The sequence below is a fragment of the Astatotilapia calliptera genome, chromosome 19 (assembly GCF_964374335.1).
Source record: "Astatotilapia calliptera chromosome 19, fAstCal68.1, whole genome shotgun sequence".
In the NCBI taxonomy this organism is placed as follows: Eukaryota; Metazoa; Chordata; class Actinopteri; order Cichliformes; family Cichlidae; genus Astatotilapia; species Astatotilapia calliptera.
The window spans coordinates 5,462,123-5,483,060 of record NC_137440.1 but is presented as its reverse complement, the minus strand read 5'-3'; the positions used below and the strand labels follow the sequence as shown (position 1 = coordinate 5,483,060).

Here is a 20,938-nt window from a genome sequence, read left to right as displayed (position 1 = left end):
GCAGCCAGAAGGCTATGAAGTAAAAGGAAAAACAGATGAGAAACTGGTCTACAAGCTGGAAAAGTCACTTTATGGGCTTAAACAGTCAGGCCGAAACTGGAACAGGACATTACATGACTATTTGATAGAGAACGGTTTCATGCAGAGTCCTGTAGATCATTGTGTTTACACAAGGAAAACAGGAAAAGAAAAAGTGATCATGATCATATGGGTTGATGATATTATTATTGCAGCCAGTGATGAAAGGGTTTTGAAAACTGTGAAGGAAATGCTAACTGCAAGATTCAAAATGAAAGATATGGGGAAACTCAAACATTTTCTTGGTATTGATTTTGAGCAAACCCAAGATTGTGTAAAAATGTTACAAGAGAGATATGTAGAAAACATACTGGAAAGATTTCAAATGCAAGACTGTAAACCAAGATCAACTCCTTGTGAACAAAGGTTGAACTACAATGATGATGCTGAGAAAATGAACAATGTCAGAATGTACAGAGAGGCAGTAGGTAGCCTTATTTACTTGACCTCTTGCACACGACCAGATTTGAGTTTTGTTGTAAGTAAGCTGTCACAGCACTTCAAAGAACCAGCTGTGGAACATTGGACTACTGTGAAACATGTTCTAAGGTACCTGAAACAATCAAAAGACAAGACATTGTGCTACAGGAAAAGTGACAAAGATTTGAGAGTACAAGGTCACAGTGACTCAGACTGGGCTGCGGATGTGACTGACAGGAGGAGTACTACAGGTTACTGCGTAAGCCTGAATGAAGGAGGTACTTTGGTGTCATGGCGAACAAAGAAGCAGCCAACTGTTGCCTTGTCAACTTGTGAAGCAGAGTACATAGCTTTGGCAGCAACAACACAAGAATGTTTGTACTTGACACAACTGTTGCAAAGCATGTATGAGCATCAAAAGAGACCGCCAAAGATTTTTGAGGACAATCAAGGGACTATTGCATTGGCAAAGAATCCTGTTAACAGACAGAGGTGTAAGCATATCGATATCAAATATCATTTTGTGAGATCAACAGTTAATGCTGGAAATTTGATATTGGAGTATTGTCCGACAGGTCTGATGGTGGCCGATGTTATGACAAAGCCAGCAACAAAGGGGAAGTTATTGAAGTTTGAGAAATATATGTTTGGAGTGTAAACAAATAGTAAAGAAAAACTGTTTCTTTTGGAATGCATGTAAAGCTGACAACGTGAGTGCAAGTGGGGGTGTTGAGCTAGTTAATAGGTATGCCCTCGTTGTCATCTGTTGTGATTTTATTTTGAAAGGATGCTTCCTGTTATGCTGCAGAGTGCACGCAAGAGTTCAATAATAAAAACTAAGTGTTGTTCCGGTGAAAAGCCGATGCCCCACGTGTGATTATTCCTCCGTCTAGACAATATAAGTATCTTCAATATTCATGCAGATTCCGCTGGAAGACCCGTCTCTGCTAACAGTATGCTCTCACTGCAAAGTAGGGCTGCCACAAACGATTATTTTGATAGTCGACTAGTCATCGATTATTTTTGCGATTAGTCGACTAATCAGATCATCATCCATTGGAGGTACAGCGTACAGCTTATTGCACCAGCAGCATCTGGTCTTATATAACTATCATTAGCTTACAGCTTGAAGTGTTTGTGCTAACTAAAAATAAAGACAAGATGGCAGTTTATTAATTTTTAATGAAATTTGCAGATTGTTTCGGTGAAGTTTAATAAACTCCTTGCTTTCTAAAATATAACAGGACACCGGAGTATATTCTCCAGCGTCTCACACTTCTGATAATCAGCTGTCTGCTTGACAGTTTTAGCTGTGCAAAAACTATAACTTTAATCTCAGCCAAACCGATTTACTCAGGAACAAATAAAATACTAAAGAAAGCCAAACAATAACATTTTTACGTTATCTAAGTGACTTATATATATGTTTAACCTGACTAGCGAAAGACGGCGGTGGGTTTGAAAACGATTTGCCGGGAGTCCGGTGTTCTCACGGCTCTAGTTAGCCTTGCCCCCGCCTAGCTAACGAGCTAGTGGGTAACAGACGTCTCCGAAAACGTCGGAGCGCTTTTGAAAATATGTGGTGTCCTGATAAACTGAGCAGATATTTGAGGTTTACACAGCTACATTCTCGCCTGAAAATATGTTAAATGTTTATTTTGTGACCCAGAAAGAATAATAAGAGTAAAGTTAAAACTAACTAGCTGCCGCCATTGTTGACAACTGCGCTGGGCTGCGCTATGAATTCTGGGACACAGCTTCTTCTTCTTCGGGGTTTAACGGCAGCTGGCATCCTTGTACATGCAGTGCTGCCATCTTCTGTTTCAGTCCGTTATTACACTCTTAAATCCTGCTATTATTCCTGCGTCTTTTGCGATCTTACAAAGCTTCAAACGATGCGTCGACTATTAAATCACTATAGAGATCAGTGGGTTTAAAATGAACCAAATGGCACACTAAAGCAAACCTTCTACTCACACTTATGACATTTGTGGAAACCAAGCAGGACTTATTTTTGTTATGCAGTGAACTTCACTAGCATCCTGTCAGCCGGTGATCGGCTGTGATCAGCTGATCACGGGGCCGGGGTTAAAAGAGAGACGCCACCCACCTGTTCGCCGCTCAGACATCAGTATCTTCTTGTCAGGAGCTCCGAAACTCTGCCGACGTCAGTCTCCGCCTGATTCAGCAACTGTGAGTGACAATCCCTTTCAATCCTTTTTCTCTTCCCGGCTCCGCTCGCTCTCTGTCTGTAACGACAGTTCCGAAGCCACGCTTCGTGCACTGGTCATTACTAGAATAACTGCGTGTCTGCTCCAAACCCACCGCTAGCCTTCGCCGCGCTTGGGTCTAGCCAGCACGCCACACGGGCACGCCGAATTACTGTGTGTGATCCGCCCGGCCGTGACAGGATGTCTGAGCCGCATATAGACCCAGCGGAATTCGAACGGCTGAAAGCCGAAGTGTTATATCTTCGCGGTGTGGTGGATCGGATGAGCACAAAGATGGAGTCTCTCACCGAAACTGTCCTCCAGCTTTCCTCTTCCGTCACCTCGCTGCAACGTCAGCCAGCGCCGGTGAGCGCTGAACCCCGGATCGGACTACCAGATAAGTGGAACGGAGTAGACGGCCGGCCTGATGGGTTGCTCGCCACCTTAGACATGATGTTTGAATGTCAACCCACTAAATACGCCACTGCCCGTGCAAAAGTGGCGATGCTCACCTCTCTCTTGTCTGGCCAGGCTCAGGAATGGGCCGCGGCTCTCTACAACAATAAATCTGCAGCGTGTAATGACTATGCTCTGTTTGTGGAGGAGTTAAAAAAGACTTTCGTTCCCCCCAGCAGTGAAGTGGAAGTGGAGTCACAGCTGCTTCATCTACGCCAGGGCAGCCAACCAGTCTGTTACTTCGCCTCCCAATTCCGCACCCTGGCTGCTAAGCTTCAATGGGGAGATGCTTCTCTGCGCTCCATCTTTCTAGAGGGACTGGCTGATTACATCAGAGACGAGATGGCCGGCCGTGAGGCCCCAAAGACCTTGGATGAGGCCGTGGACCTTGCCCTGAAGATCGACCAACGTGTGATGTCGCGGCCTCGCCATGCCCCTCGGGCCTTAAAACCCTTCCAGCCTCAGCGGACCACGTCGTCGCGACCTCCTCCCCCGTCTGATGGAGCCACGGCTAGCCCAAGCAGCACATCCAGCGAGGAGCCCATGCAGCTGGGTGGACTCCCCAAGGAGGAGAAAGAGAGACGCTGGCGTGAGGGCCTCTGCGCCTACTGTGGATCAGCTCGACACCGTCGTCCCCAGTGCCCGCTACGGCCGGGAAACGACGACGCCAGGTAGACTGCGGGGTGTCCCACCTGGCCCTTCCCACTCCTCCGATCCCTCTCGTTTTCTGTTACCGGTCACATTTCACCTGAAACACCAACAGCTCTCATCCGAAGCCCTCCTGGACACCTGGACAACTAGCCTCTCGGCTTCGCATCCCATTGACCTCCGTCGACCGATTTCTCCCGGTGACCTCAGTAGACGGGCGACCACTCCAACCCTACCCGGTCCAGTTCCAGACCCAGCCAGTCCGCATGTCTGTCGGGGATCATCAGGAGGAGATCCGGTTTCTAGTGGTCTCGGCCTCTTCCTCTCCTCTCATCCTCGGATACCCCTGGTTCCGTCGACATGACCCCCACGTCTCCTGGTCTTCCTGCCAGATCCTGGACTGGGGTCCCCGGTGTTCACGCCGCTGCCTTCTCCTCCGGACTGGACAGGACTCAAAGTCAGGAGAGGCGTCACCCCCGGAGCCCATCGATCTGGATAGGATCCCTCCGGCTTACCATGACCTGTCCGAGGTCTTCAGTAAGAGGCGAGCCTCCGCTCTCCCTCCTCATCGCTCCTACGACATGGCCATCGAGCTCCTCCCGGGAGCAGTCCCTCCTCGTGGTCGCCTGTTCTCGCTGTCAACCGCAGAGAACAAAGCCATGGAGGAGTACGTCGCTGAGGCTCTCCAACAGGGCTTCATTCGCCCTTCTACCTCCCCTGCAGCTGCGGGGTTCTTCTTTGTAAAGAAGAAAGACGGCGGGCTTCGCCCCTGTATAGACTACCGAGGCTTGAATAAAATCACTGTTAAGAACCGCCATCCTCTTCCTCTGCTATCCACCGCGCTCGATTCCCTCTCCCAGGCCTGCATCTTCACCAAACTGGACCTACGCAGCGCTTACAATTTGGTGCGGATTAGAGAAGGGGATGAATGGAAGACGGCCTTCATCACCCCTAACGGGCACTGGGAGTATCTGGTGATGCCCTTCGGCCTCTGCAACAGCCCTGCTGTCTTCCAACACCTGATCAACGATGTCTTGCGGGACATGCTGGGCCGGTGGGTGTTTGCCTATCTGGATGACATCCTGATCTACTCCCGCACCGAAGTGGACCATATTCGCCATGTGCGGGCCGTGCTAAGCAGGCTGCTCGAGTACCAGCTGTTCTGCAAACTGGAAAAGTGTGCCTTCCATCAACGGTCCACTACCTTCCTGGGCTTCACCATCTCCTCCAATGGCCTGACCATGGACCCGCAAAAGCTCCAAGCCATGACCCAGTGGCCTCAGCCTTCCAGCCTTAAGCAGCTGCAGAGCTTCCTGGGCTTTGCCAATTTTTATCGGCGCTTTATCCGCAATTTCAGCACCATTGTCGCGCCACTGACATCCCTCACTAAACCAGCTAACCTGCCCAGGCCCTTCTGCCTCCCCCCTGGTGCGAAACTGGCATTCCGAGACCTTATCCGTCGGTTTGCTACAGCTCCCGTCCTGCTCCACCCTGATCCTGCCGGAGATTTTGTGGTGGAGGTGGATGCCTCCGATGTTGGCGCTGGCGCCGTCCTCTCTCAACATGGCCCGGATGGAAAACTTCACCCGTGCTGCTATTTTTCAAGGAAATTCTCTGACACGCAGCGACGGTATGGTGTCGGCGACCGGGAACTCCTGGCCATCAAGTGGGCCTTGGAAGAATGGCGGCATTGGCTCCTGGGAGCGAAAGAACCATTTCTGATCTGGACTGATCACCAGAACCTGATCCATATTCGTTCTGCCAAGCAGCTCAACCCAAGGCAGGCCCGTTGGGCCTTATTCTTCGAACCGTACAACTTCCACCTCGCCTACCGCCCTGGCTCCAAGAACACCAAGGCAGACGCCCTCTCCAGGCAGTTCGCCCAGGACGGCTTCACGTCAGACCCTGGACCTATCCTACCGTCTCATTGTTTCGCTGCCCCCCTTCGGTGGCCCTTGGAGGACTCTATCCGGGATGCCCTGACCGCCGAACCGCCTCCGCCGGAGACCCCAGCTGGGCGGCTCTATGTGCCATCCCGGTGCCGTCAGGAGGCCTTGCTCTGGGCTCACTCCTCCCCGCTCTCTGGTCACCCAGGGCCCGACAGAACCCTCCAGCTCCTCCGTCGTGCCTTCTGGTGGCCCTCCATGACTCGGGACGTCCGTGACTTCGTTTCCGCCTGTGACACCTGTGCTCGGGCCAAGTCCTCCACCCAGCCGCCCGCTGGCGACCTTCACCCTCTCCCGGTGCCGAGACGTCCCTGGTCCCATGTCGGCCTTGACTTTGTTACCGGCCTTCCATCTGTGGACGGTCTTGACACCATCCTCACCTTTGTGGACCGGTTTTCTAAGGCGGTGCACCTGGTCGCCCTGGCCAGCCTCCCCTCCGCCAAACGGACGGCCGAGCTCCTCCTGGACCATGTCGTCCGGCTTCACGGATTCCCCAAGGACATAGTCTCCGATCGGGGGCCACAGTTCACCGCCAGGTTCTGGAAGGCCTTCTGCCGCCTGATTGGAGCGTCTCCCAGCCTCTCGTCCGGCTATCACCCTCAGACCAATGGGCAGGTGGAACGGACCAATCAACAGTTGGGGCGCTTCTTACGGTGCTTCGTCTCCGCCCAACCGTCGCTATGGCCTCGTTACCTGGTGTGGGCTGAGTTGTCTCATAACCTTCACATCTCTTCCGCCACCGGTCTCTCGCCCTTTGAGGTCTGTCATGGATTTCAACCTCCTATCTTCAGCCATCAGGAAGCGGAGGTCGACGTGCCGGCTGCTGAACGGATGGTCCGCCGCTGTCGCCAGGCCTGGATCAAGGCGCGGGCTGCCATTTCCCGGGCCAACGCTCTGTACACCCGGCAGCATCGTCGCCGCCACCGCCCGGGTCAACCCTTCCGGCCGGGGGACCGCGTCTGGCTCTCCACAAAGCACCTACGGCTGCGCGGTGAGTCCAAGAAGCTCGCTCCCCGGTTCGTCGGCCCGTACGAAGTCACTGCCCGGCTCAACCCCGTGGCTTACCGTCTCCGGCTTCCGCCCGCCATGAAGGTCCATCCGGTTTTCCACGTCTCGCAGCTTAAGCGGCACGTCGCTTCCCCACTGGCGCCCCCCTCCCGGGCCCCGCCCCCGCCCAGGATCGTAGATGGGGGTCCTGTCTACGCTGTCCGTTGGATCTTGGACTCCCGTTCCCGGGGCCGGGGGGTCCAGTATTTGGTGGACTGGGCTGGCTACGGCCCTGATGAGCGCTCCTGGGTGCCGTCCCGCTTCATCTTGGATCCTTCCCTCATCTCGGATTTCCGTCGCCGCCGTCCTGGCCCGTCGGGTGCCGGTCCTCGGGGGGGGGGGTCCTGTCAGCCGGTGATCGGCTGTGATCAGCTGATCACGGGGCCGGGGTTAAAAGAGAGACGCCACCCACCTGTTCGCCGCTCAGACATCAGTATCTTCTTGTCAGGAGCTCCGAAACTCTGCCGACGTCAGTCTCCGCCTGATTCAGCAACTGTGAGTGACAATCCCTTTCAATCCTTTTTCTCTTCCCGGCTCCGCTCGCTCTCTGTCTGTAACGACAGTTCCGAAGCCACGCTTCGTGCACTGGTCATTACTAGAATAACTGCGTGTCTGCTCCAAACCCACCGCTAGCCTTCGCCGCGCTTGGGTCTAGCCAGCACGCCACACGGGCACGCCGAATTACTGTGTGTGATCCGCCCGGCCGTGACACATCTAAATCATTGCTCTTAGTTTCCTCAGTCACGGTAGATAAAAATGGGAACCTCCTTGTGACCAGGAAACATCAGTGGTTGCCCGGTGATTGCACTGAATTCCTTTGCATTCAGCGACTGACAGCAAATAGTTGCAGTGACCAAGTGGTTTCCCAGAGGTTGAGCATGTAACACCCTCAAACACTTCTGAACTCAAGGCACTTGGACAAGCTACTAGGTTGGACACAACCTGTGTCCAAATTCAATTTATAAACACAGACATATTGCCAACTAATGCAACTGCAATTAATGTGAGTCAGTCTGGGTGATTGATGAGCGCAGCTCATCTGCAATGGGTCTCTCTGCAATAGGGGACTCGACTTAACAAGGCTGCCATCTGGTTGTACTCTGGTTACATTCCTATATATAAACAAGATTTCCAAGCAACTGTCATTTTGCACTTAAATCAATTACGTCAGTATTTATGGAGCAATTTCTGTTTCAGCTCTATGAGGTTCTTATTTGACTGAAAGTATTTTAATGTAAATATCTGTATGTAAACAGCAATTGATTTGCAACAGCTTTGTGGTTTTTGCCTATTTATCACACTTAATTGTAGTATTAACTTCAACTGATTCGATCATAAACTGACAGTAGATTCTTACTGCTCCTTCATGCACCAAAGCTGCAAAGAACTGACTTTGACTGTCTACAGATCTGGTTCCCATCTTTAAAGCAAATATTTAAATGGCAACAAGACTCAAGTTCATTGCACACTGTCACAATAATTTTGGATGTGTTCTGGTTTCCAAACACTGTTTTCTTTAGTGTTAACGGTGCACTGCTGCTGATACTCTATGCAGTAAGCAAAATGTAACTGAACTGAATAGCCATAGGTGGCAACATTGGTGACAATATCTCATCCAGCTTCAAATCAGAGCTGGACTAATGCCAATCTACTAATCCAGTATTTGGATGGATATTAGTCCAGTTCTGACTTGAGAAATACTACATCAGTAGATCCATAATTGTCAACATGCTACATTAGGATGCAGAACATTATACATTATAAACATATCAAAAACACCAAACACCTGCCTAACAGACACTGGGATTATATTTTAGCCATCCACATTCAGAGTGAGCAGTAGGCATCTTTCTTGAGGACAAAGTACAATATTGCACCAGAAAGGTGACTCTTTAAAGCATATCCTACATTTAGCAAGACTCCCGCGAGACTCTTCTACAGGTGTCTTTTTAACCAGTGAGTTTTCAATTATAAACTCTAAGACCTTTTTCAAGAATGGGGTCAGCGGCGAGGGAGGTTCTGGTTGAAAAATAAAGCGCCTTTATGTGTGTGGATTAGCTGTGAAGCCAAGTCAGATGCAGGAGCCTGACACACAGATTGACACTGAGACTGAGAAAAATCAGCTGAACTTCATGAGGGGGGCGGGGGCTGTGAGGACACCATCAAACACCGTTCTCTGGCTGCCCGTAAACACAAAACGTGTCTCTGGTTCATGTCTGCATATCCACTCTGGCCTCGTGTCTGTGACCACAGCAGTGGTGTGGCGGTTGCCTCATGTAAAGCTTTATGGACATGGTGAGCTTTCTTCTGTGGGTTGTGGTTCCCTGCACACTGCTTGCTGAGCCTCAGTGCTGAGTTTTCTCAGTATTCTCCCACATGACATATACTGTAAATATATAGGTCTACACACACACACACACACACACACACACACACACACACACACATCCAAAACACACAGTTCCCAAGGTGTGCTGTGTTTGACTTAGAATAGTGCCAAGATGTAAACTGAACTGAGTGGAGGCTATGCACAAACCAAAGTTGTGAATGACATTCTCATGTTTGAACTATAACACCGCACTGTAGGACAGCCCTGACCTGATTAGTGATAATACGATTTATAGTGTTTAGTGTGGTTGCTAGAAACTGCAGCTTGAAACATTTGCAGTTCAAAGTGTCAACCAGAAAAACAAAGGCTTTAACAATGTGAGCTGCTGATCTGTTAAAGGAGATTTGGAATCTTTTGAAAGAAACTATTGTTTTAGTTGCTCCCTTTTCATTTCTGACATATCAGACATAGTCCACGCTCAACTGATTACCTGATTTAGGAGCATCTATTTAACATATTTACATGACACATTTCTGAGGTGATGTCAGTCAGTAAAGGCACTTATACTCAAGTAGTTGCTAGATACTCTGAAAACCATACCTTTGGGTAACGCACTTTTGGGTTGAATACGATCCAAATAACATTTCAGAGATGGACAATGTCGAAGCGCAGGGTTCAGGTTAATATTGGAGAGAAAGACCTACAAGCTGGAAAAGGCTCGGCCACACCTTTGTATAAGCATAAACAATAAAAAAATGGACAGACTCACTGATAGGGAAAACATTAAACAGTAATAAACAAAGAAACAGTTACAGGCACTCCTCACTTTTATTATCAGTCAATCTTCCAATTCACTAAATCATAAACTCTTTCATCTATAAAATGATTCTCTCCTTTACTCCATTATTCATTTCATAAAAAACACTAAAACTAGTGAAAAGGCCCTTCTGCATTTTAAAGTTATGCGTTCTCATCAGAGTAAAAGAAAAGAATATTTCATCAATTTATCAGCCGTTTACCAACATAATTACAGTTTAATCAACTACATTGGGCAACTAAGCATCATCTAAAGCCTGAAGACTTCCAACTTACATTTATAGTCTCACTGGACACTTTGTTCCACACACCTGTTCAGCTGATTTTTAAATGCAAAAATCAAATTAGCCAATCACATTTCTACAACTCACTGCATCTAGGAACACAAACATGGTCAAGACAACCTGCTGAACCTGATCAGAAGGGGGAAGAAATGGCCTGCATTTATATAGCGCTTTACTAGTCCCTAAGGACCCCAAAGCGCTTTACATATCCAGTCATCCACCCATTCGCAGCAGATGGCCGCCCCTCCCTGAGCCTGGTTCTGCCGGAGGTTTCTTCCTGTTAAAAGGGAGTTTTTCCTTCCCACTGTCGCCAAAGTGCTTGCTCATAGGGGGTCATATGATTGTTGGGTTTTTCTCTGTATCTATTAAGCGCCTTGAGGCGACTTTTGTTGTGATTTGGCGCTATATAAATAAAATTGAATTGAATTGAATTCACACACATTCACACACAAGAAAGGTGATTTAAGTGATTTTGAACAATGGCATAGTTGTTGGTGCCAGATGGCCTGGTGCGATCTGCAGACATCAACCGCCGCTTGGGTTTAGAGAACAGTCGAGAGTGCTTCAACTGATAAGAAGGATTGTGTCATTATAAGGAGTCATAATGACAGCATCAATATAAAGACTCACAAATGTCAGAAAACTACTGGAGAGATTGCAGAAACTATCAGGAATTGATGTAAGTGAAAGTAGTAGAAAAACACAAGGGACAAATATGTTTATGTTATGTGTCCCAGTTGAAAAAGCCTACAAGTCTTTCTCTTCATGCGTTTCTTCTTCCTCTCATCAGGAGTAGTGCTGTTTTGTTTTCGTTTGTGCCACACAGAAGGCCCCACAATCGATGAATCAGCACTATCAATCATATCATAATATATTTACGTGGCCAGTGAGCCCAGTATCAATTCTTACACCAAGTTTAAACAATTATAGTTCAAACCTGGTGATCATAATAAAATAATAAATACTTTTAATAAATAAATAAATGTATTATTTTATAATAAAAACATTATTATAAAAAAATAATAATTTTCAAAAAGATCATTGATACAGTTTATTAATTTCATTTGGTGAATAGCATTCCTTGTTTGATTTGTTTATTCCCTGACTTCCTGTCATTTTCCAAAAAGTGCAAAACAGCTTGTAAAGCTCAAGCTGCAGTTAGGAAATGCTATACTGTTAAACTCATTCATGCTGGCAGGAAAAGCTGCAATGCTCCCACCTTATGTTCCTGCTTGAAGACGGAAGTCTCACACAAAGCCTGTTGTTTGTGTTCTGAATCAACTGGACAACATCACAAAACTTGCTAACAGCCATTCACTAACTTCTGTAGTATATGCAGCACTCTTTTTCCACGGCTAATATTATAGCCTTGTTACACCCCGGCCTAGGCAACCGGAGGGCAACACGAAAAAAGTAAAAATAAAGAAAGAAAAACACACAAAAAAAACCCCCACTAAAGCTCACCACCAAAATCCCAAAACGAAAGTATCGACAAATCTATTTACAGCTATTTACAACAAACTATTTCTTTACAACAAAACACCCAACTATTTACAACACGGGGGAGATCGCGACCATGACACACTGAAACACAAGGCTTAAATACATAGAAGGGGCAATCAGGAAAATGGACAACAAGAGGGAAACACAGCTGGGGCAAATTAGAACTGACGAGACAGGGAAAATGTAAACTAAACACACTAAGATAACAACAGACCTTCAAAGTAAAACAGGAAACACATGACAGTCACGCAAAAACAAAACACTGACAACACCGAAACGTAACATTTCCCCCCACCCAAAAATCAAACATGTAACCCCAAGTGAAATGTTTGATCAAAACCGGATGAAGGCTGGTGGAGGCTGGAGCGGTCCCACGGACCCTCCAGCGAAGACGGATGAAGTCTGGAGCGGTCCCACGGACCCTCCAGCGAAGGCAGACGAAGGCTGGAGCGGTGCCTCGGACCCTCCAGCGAAGGCAGACGAAGGCTGGAGCGGTGCCTCGGACCCTCCAGCAAAGGCAGACGAAGGCTGGAGCGGTGCCTCGGACCCTCCAGCGAAGGTGGACGAAGGCTGAAGCGGTCCCTCCAACGGACCCTCCAGCGAAGACGGACGAAGCTGATGAAGGCTGGAGCGGTCCCACCGACCCTCCAGCAGACGACGAAGGCTGGAGCGGTCCCACGGACCCTCCAGCGAAGGCAGACGAAGGCTGGAGCGGTGCCTCGGACCCTCCAGCAAAGGCAGACGAAGGCTGGAGCGGTGCCTCGGACCCTCCAGCGAAGGCGGACGAAGGCTGAAGCGGTCCCTCCAACGGACCCTCCAGCGAAGACGGACGAAGGCTGATGAAGGCTGGAGCGGTCCCACTGACCCTCCAGCAGACGACGAAGGCTGGAGCGGTCCCTCGGACCCTCCAGCGAAGACAAACGAAGGCTGACGAAGGCTGGAGCGGTCCCACCGACCCTCCAGCAGACGAAGGCCGGAGCGGCCCCTCGGACTCTCCAGCGAAGGCAGATGAAGGCTGGGGCGGTCCCTCGGACCCCCCAGCGAAGGCAAATGAAGGCTGAAGCGGTCCCACGGACCCTCCAGCGGAGGCAGATGAAACTGATGGAGGCTGGAGCGGTCCCCCTGACCCTCCAGCGACGGCGGACGGCTGAAGCGGTCCCCGGGCCCTCCAGCGAAGACAGACGGAGGCTGAAGCGGCCCTCGGACCCTCCAGCGATTGGACGAGCCCCCATATGTTACACCCCGGCCTAGGCAACCGGAGTGCAACACGAAAAAAGTAAAAATAAAGAAAGAAAAACACACAAAAAAAACCCCCACTAAAGCTCACCACCAAAATCCCAAAACGAAAGTATCGACAAATCTATTTACAGCTATTTACAACAAACTATTTCTTGACAACAAAACACCCAACTATTTACAACACGGGGGAGATCGCGACCATGACACACTGAAACACAAGGCTTAAATACATAGAAGGGGCAATCAGGAAAATGGACAACAAGAGGGAAACACAGCTGGGGCAAATTAGAACTGACGAGACAGGGAAAATGTAAACTAAACACACTAAGATAACAACAGACCTTCAAAGTAAAACAGGAAACACATGACAGTCACGCAAAAACAAAACACTGACAACACCGAAACGTAACAAGCCTATTACAAATTCCACCATCAAACTACTTTGTTTCCCTCTTTAGCCTTCTATATACCCTTCAGTCATCCTCCTCCTTGCACTTTACTGTATTAATCCCCTCTCCGTGTCTCTAAACACTTCAGGGCTTTCTCTGTTTCGTGCCCTCTAGTCTAATTTTACTTAATCTCCTCTCATTCACTAGCTAATCTTTTCTCTTCTTCCTCGGCTCAACCTCATTCTCTTCTCTTCTCAAACTGCTTCTGTCCATTTCTTCATCAACTCCTTCAACTTTAATCTACAGTATCTTCCATAGCCCGACATCTGACTCGAGTTACTGTCTGAGCAGGAGGAGGGTGTCGGGATGGGAGGACTGAATGGCTGCGGTCCATCTAAATCCAAACATTCCTGCTCTGCTCAGACAAGTCGATCAGGGAAGCAGAAGGAAACTTCACAGAGAGGCTAGCAGCAAAGAACAACTGGAGGGATGCATGGGATAATGGTATTAACAACAACTCTGAATTGCAGAAACAAGCTATAAACCTTTGGGGCTTATTTTCCATAGTTTCTTTTTCCTTTTTAAACAGATTTCTGTAAAGTGATGACACCACCAAACGTCAGAGACAAGCCGATGCTCTTAATGAATCACAAGTCACACTACACAACAGGGGAAATTACAGTAGCTGATTAGCTGGAAAATGACAAGATTTGTCTATATTAAGCTAGATTTTCTTGCTGTGTGATTAAGCGCCTGAAAATGTAACCAGATTTTTTTGTGGCTAAAATAGCAAAACTAACATGGCCAGACGGCTGTTGCCACCAGATGTCAAAACATCTAAAAGATGACAGCTTTGGACTTCACTTGACGTTCTGTAACACACACCAGACACACAACACAAACATTAGTGTGAAAAAATTCTTCTTCATACACCAACTGAGAACCAGCTTGCATAATTTTCAGAAATTTACAAGCCTGGAAAATTTCAGTGTTCGGCCTTTTAAACCCCCAGTTAAGGGAACACTGAGGAGAAAACAAATACATGAATCTGATTCAAAAAGTGAGACAGAGGTCAACATCTTATCTGGTGTTGCACACACGCGAGTCAGCGGTTTGTATTGTTTGGTGCTGAATAGAGTTTGGCTTGTTCAGAGCGTGTAGTGTGAAAGAAGTTTTTCAAACTTCTTACACGTTTCAAATTTAGGCTGTCAAACACAAAGAGAGCTGTAGTGACAATAAAGATAAAAGCAGAGTCCCAGACACTAAATCAGTCTTATCTCAGTTGTTCACTGGAAGGTCAAGGGGCCAGCTCTCCTGCTCCGGCTCAGACAGAGAGGCTGAGTGTACTAACTCTGCTGTGATTTCAACCTCAAAAGACAGCAATCCCAATCCCACCTATTTCACTTTACAAATCTTCACATTTCTCTCTGTAAATGACCCACACCACAGAATATACTGTCCAAGGTTTGTGGTTAATGATTATTTTCATTATCAGTTAGGCTGCTGATTATTTTCTCAATTATTTCATCTATAAAATGTCAGCAAAAAGTTTTTCAGGTCACATCTTCAGATTTTTTAACCTACAGTCCAAACCAAAACTTTCAGTTTAGCGTCACATATGACAAAGAAAATCCTCACTGACCACAGCCAGAGTAGGATTTAGTGACGAGTCCGTGCAGAGCAGTTCCCTTGAGCAATACTGCCTTAGACATGCAGTTAAATGTAGATAAGCAGTCCTGCAATCAGCAAGAACCACTTCAGATAAATGTACTTCATCCTGTCATTTCACCTTGGTAAATATAGTGTGCAGCAGAGCTAATGGTGAGAGTTTTTCATATACACTGGTATTTTTGTTTATATTAATAAAACAGAAGAGCTCATCTTTGTAACATGTAGATAACCACTGTCAGCAAAAAACAGCTCTCGGTAATCAAAAAGCAGGCTATGCAAATCAACCTATCATATCCTGTTCACTGGAATAGGCAGATGTCTTTAGCAAGAACCACTTCAGATAAATGTACTTCATCCTGTCATTTCACCTTTATGTCCTATGTTAATAGTTAATCATTTGAGAACAACAACAACTAGTATACTTATAGAAAATCAGCAGCAGCTATAGATATATCATTCAGAGATTAATCAGCTGTTCAAAGGATTCTTTAGTCTTGTTTTGTTGATCGGCTCATTAGATAATTGCTCAGTGGTAATTGCACTTGACTTTCAGGTTACACTTTTTCATATTTATCGGAGAACCATAAAAAAAAGTTTAAAAAAGTAGAAATTAGAAAAGTTTCTGTCGCTAACAAAAATGCCTGCTAAAATCTTGTCGAGTGTCTTTTCTCTTTTTTTTAAATGAATCAAACAGTCGTCCCACAGCTTGTCGAGCATGTTCCTCACTGTGTGGATGCACAGTAAGACAACAGAAGTGGACTCACCGACTGAGGTTTTGTTTTGTTTTTTTACAGACTGGACAGAATGTGGTGTTGTTCCTCCAGGCTGAATAGAAGGAGATGAAGGAAACAATAACAGAAATGGCTTGTTAAAACAGAATTTCAGCATTAATGTTATTCGAATGATTTTGGAGCATTTTAAAATGTTTTTAAATTTTTAACAATGCCAAAAAACAGAAAGCTGAATATGGGCTTTCAGCTAATTATCATCAGTTGTGTAACTACTGATCTACATAACTGATGCTGCTGACAAGGGACTTACATTATCACGTTACCTTTTGCCAACTTCCTCACTTTTGCAATAATCATTTAAGTATTAAAACGATTATTCCAAAGTAGGGCTGGGCCATATTATACCGTTCACGGTAATACCGGTATAATGTTAGGCAACGATAGGAAAATGAAATATCGCGATAGAATGGGAGTAAAACGCGCATGCGCAGTGCCTTTGTTTTCATACGCACATGGCCGATTGTTGAGTGAAACAGATGAACCAGAATTGGTTTGTACAAATGGTGCAACTTCAGTGATGTGGAACTGGTTTGGTGTTTGTCCGTCAGATACACAACAAAGCACATTTTTTTGCAGAACATGCAAGTGGCCGTTGTTATTGTCATATTTGTCGGACTAAGATGCTCTTAAATCTGGGAGTAATCTGGGTCCTAAACTCCGTATGCTTCAGGTCAAACAACACTGCAGCATCACTTAGAGTTAAAAACTGTCTAAATTCTTTCATCTTTAATAAAACGATCAGCATTGCTGCTTTACCAGGTGTAACTATAAAGTTTAACTTCCAGGCATCCATGAAATAAAAAGTTATTACATTTAACGGAGTTAGAAGTTAGCAGGAAGCTAGCGGAAGTTAGCTCGCTAGTTTCGCTAGTTACCTAAGCATGATATAGCACGTTCTGACGGAGAGATTTCTGAAAAAAATCAAACGTACAGCTCTGCTATCACTTCCAACATAAATGAAGACAGGAAACTAAACAGCATGACGTTTGTAGGGTTACTGAAGTTGGGCTAGCTGGTATATAATGATGTGCTACGTGATCGCTAGCGACACAGCTATGTTAGCATAACATAAACAGTGAAGCTGGAGGACGAACACTAACACTTTTCCACTTATAAAAGTTAACGTGAAGGTTCTTCATGGTTAGAGACAAATGCAATCGCATGGCAGGATGCTGTAAACGGACCAAACTTCAGTCAGGAGAACAACTGAGATAATCCATCCACAATACGAGGTTAGTCATTAATATACTGCAACAACATGGGAATAGAGCAGCTGCCAGAGAATTCAACATTAATGAATCAATGGTACAGAAGTGGAGGAAGCAAGAAGAATGAGTTTAATAAAGTTTGATTTATCTGACTGCTTTGTTTCGCTTAATGTGCCTTATAATCCCGTGCACCTTATGGTCCGAAAAATACGTACTGCACACTGCAGTTTAATGTTGCAAAGCACCTCTTTTTAACTTCAGTGGATATTATACACGGTTATGCTCAGGATATGTCAGCCCATTTCTACTGGAAATGCCTTTTGGTTAAACTTTCAGCAAGGAATTTGCATTTGCACTGTTACATTTTTATAAAGCTTTAATGTACATAAAAACCAGCTTCTTGTTTAAGTGAAAATAAATGGAAGGTTGTCTTTTTGCGCTAGTAATGTTGTGGAGTTGTATTTTGTCTCGCATCAATTATATCGTCGGTTATATCGTTATCGCAAATTTTCAAATATATATCGTGATAAATATTTTTGGCCATATCGCCCTGCTCTATTCCAAAGTCACAGAATTGTTAAAAGACTATTAACAGTCACAGAATTTCCCAAAATCCAAGATGGGCAATTCTAAAACATTAGCTGCTTATTTTATCCAACCAGCAGAGTAATATCAGAGAAAATTAACAAATATCACGTCATCAAAACTGGTAATGGGCTTTCTGGGCTTTCTTTTTAGCTGTGTTTGGAGTGTTCTCCTCCATAGGGCAGTCAATTGTAGTCAGGCTTTCAGTCTTTGCTGTAACTATAGCAAGCATGATTTCATGCAGTAAATTACCCAGTCAAGAGTCAGCTTTTGTCTTCATGCAGCTTCCATAGTCACCCCACAGCTGCTGTCACTATATCCACTGACCCAACAGCTCATTAATTGTTAATGATGGCACTTCAGAAGACTGACTTCAGAGGGCAAAGTCTCAGTGACATTGTAGAAAAGACTGCCACGTGGTCAAATGGGTTGCGAATAGCAAAAGGGTGCATGGTCAGGTGATTACATGGAGGATCATAGGTCTGACATCAAATTACAGACATGTATAAAATAAGGACATAGCTCCCAGGTCTAGAAAGTGAAGCTAATGGCAAAGTGCCTTCAACATGCATTCAATGTGTTAGACAGGTGGGGGCTTTGTGGTAGTAAAAAGAAATCTGATTGAACAGAAATCTATGGGGAGATGGCTTTCAACGCTCATGATCTAGACCTTTAGTAAACATATTCTTGATGTGTTTATGAGCTCCACTGCTAGTTTTAGTTCTTACGGAGTACAATATTATGTCCATTTTGACAATTATGGTGCCCATTCGAGTCAAAAGGAACTAAGCGCTGTATACTTTAGGGTACGCCTATCTTATAATTGACAATTTGCTAAAATATGAGCATGCTGCGTCTCAGTTTCAGCTGAATTGCTGGTTTGGCAGGTTAAACTTAACTGTGGACAATTTTCACTATTTCCTAAACTTGGACCCAACTAATGGAATAAATCCACAAATTTGGGCTCATTACATACACATCGGTATTTGTACGTATGTGGTAAAAAACAAAATGCCAGCGGGAGTATCTGAAGCTCTGCTATTTTGCCATGATCTCACAACTTAGAATATGATATGATCCAGTGTCTTCATTGTAAATTCTTAGTTTGTGAAACACTTTGCTGCTTTAAATACTACATAAATCCATTTTCTTCTGCTTATCCAAGTTTATCCGATCCCTGCTGAGGCAACAGGCAGGGTACACCCTGGATAGTTTGGCAGTTTGTCACAGGGCTAACACAGAGAGACAAAAGATACAACCCCACTGCCTGCATGTGTTTGGACTGTGGGAGGAACTGGGAGTTTCTGGAGGGAAAGCAAGTAATTAATAATAGTTTAGATTTGAGTAAAGCTGTTGCACTGTAGTGCAAATAAAAATATATTAATAAACAGTATATAAAAAATTTGAATGTATATAATTAAAAAAATTAAATGTTGGTAATCAAGTAATAAGCAGATATGTTGTATAATTTAACAAAAGCTACAGAAATGAAATTGTTTTTTCATCTTCTTTTGACACAAAACTCCTTTTAATAAAATATTAGATATATTACGCCTGTAAAGAGTCGTGTCTGCAGCTGGTGTGCGTGCAGTTTCCACGGTTGCAACAGAGTACATTAAATGAGGGGTGAAGATTCGATTTTACCCACGTGGCAGAGTTTCTGTCACTCCACCTGCGTTTCCTGTGCTCTCAAATGAACCCTAACGATTTCACTTGCGTATAAGGAAAATATGCTGTCAAAATATTATAAAATATGACAAATATGACAATATGACAAATATGACTTCCTTCGTCTTTTTCACTGAAATTAAGAGGAAGTGGCTCCAAACAACTTCTCTTATATCCAACGGCGTGACATCCAGTTTGTGTGTGTGAAAAGGGACTTTACCTCCCAACGGCCGTAGGTCATGAAGTACAGGGCGAAGGGGATGGCTGTGCCGGACATGGCGTGCGTGGACGGCATGCTGTACTCGGAGTTGTAAAACACCTCCACTTTGACCACAGGCGGTGAGGCCGGTCGGGACCAGCCGAGCACATCCTTGGTACACTGTCCCAGGTACATGACCCAGACCCACACCATGATCAGTCGCCTGCTGACGAAGGCTTCCACGTTCCACGTTATGAATGGGAAGAAAGTGATGTAGAAAGTCTCGTTTCCCAGCTCGGTTCCGAAAGTGAAGAGATAGTACAAGAAGCGGTTGTCGATCAGGAACTCCTGCCCGCCGTCGCCCGTTAGAGAATTCTTGCGGAGTGGCTTTACCTTGCTGCTTCCTGGGGGACCCAAGACTCCTCCGACCTGGCTCTCCTCACAATTGGCTGCCCGGGATAAATCTTGCGCGGACCCGCTGCGGACGCCCGGTCCCGCGAGGCTGCTGCCCACACCGACCCTCTCTCCCCCGGCGGTCGCCGCAGACACCGCTGTCCCGTTCTGTGACGGGGTTTCACCTTCATCTTTAAAATTTTTAGCAACGTTAGAGTCCGCAATCCTTCTCCGAAGCTTCGCTGACGCCGTTTGCATTTTCTCTCCTTCCCCAGCTCCCACATTGGACAAGTTTTCTCCGGCGACGCGATGATGACAAGCGCCGTTGTTGTGCGAGTGAGCCCGGTCCGCTACCTTGCTGCTGCTGGTGGTCGTAAACGTGCCCCGTACCCCGCAAATGTTCTGAAAGCGGGCGACAAGGTGAGGATCCTGGAGGCAGTGGCATAGCTCTTTCATTTTCTCCATGTTTTAATTCCCTCTGACGACTCCGAAGTAGCCGAAGAAACGCGTACTCCGTTACTTTCTCCGAACTGTGGATGCTAGCTCCCGGCTAACGTTAGCGAGCTAACCCGTACATTATGGCAGAGTGGCACTCAAAGGTGAACCCTTGAAGCATTTGCAAACGGTAGAAAAATATGACAACAACTTGAGTCGTTTTAAAATAAGAAATTCCGTTTTCAGTTGAACCGTATCGGATATAAAGAACCGGAGGGCTCCTGCCGTTTGTCTGAGCCTGGATGCGATAAACGTTCCGCTATGTGCAACTGTCAGATACACGAGAGGTCCGTGGAACGCGCCTTCCCCGTTGCCTTCAGGTGCTGCATGAAATGTCACAATTCTTTCCCCAGTCAACTTCAGAACGTACAGAGATTTAGGACCAAAGTCGAGGTCGCACAGCCACTGAAGTAACAGGAAGCCGCTTAGATCGCCTTAGATGCAGTAATCAGGACGTTGATTGACAATGAGCAGTTAGAATTTTACCGTTTAATTTGACCGTTTACCGGGTGTAAATTGCCACGTGTGTACTGAAAAGTGTGATATATCAGTGGCTATAATAA

The 20,938-nt window shown here is 46.1% G+C and overlaps 1 protein-coding gene across 1 annotated transcript in view; it reads right to left on the bottom strand.

Moving 5' to 3' along the window:
* The window catches only part of sgpp1b (sphingosine-1-phosphate phosphatase 1b), a 39,929-nt gene extending 19,251 nt beyond the window's left edge, over window positions 1-20,678 (bottom strand). Inside the window, exon 1 of the mRNA XM_026151428.2 lies at window positions 19,509-20,678. Within this exon, the coding sequence (XP_026007213.2) occupies window positions 19,509-20,345 (837 nt within the window). The 5' untranslated portion in view covers window positions 20,346-20,678. The remainder of the gene's footprint in view (window positions 1-19,508) is intronic.
* Window positions 20,679-20,938: the final 260 nt, after the last annotated feature.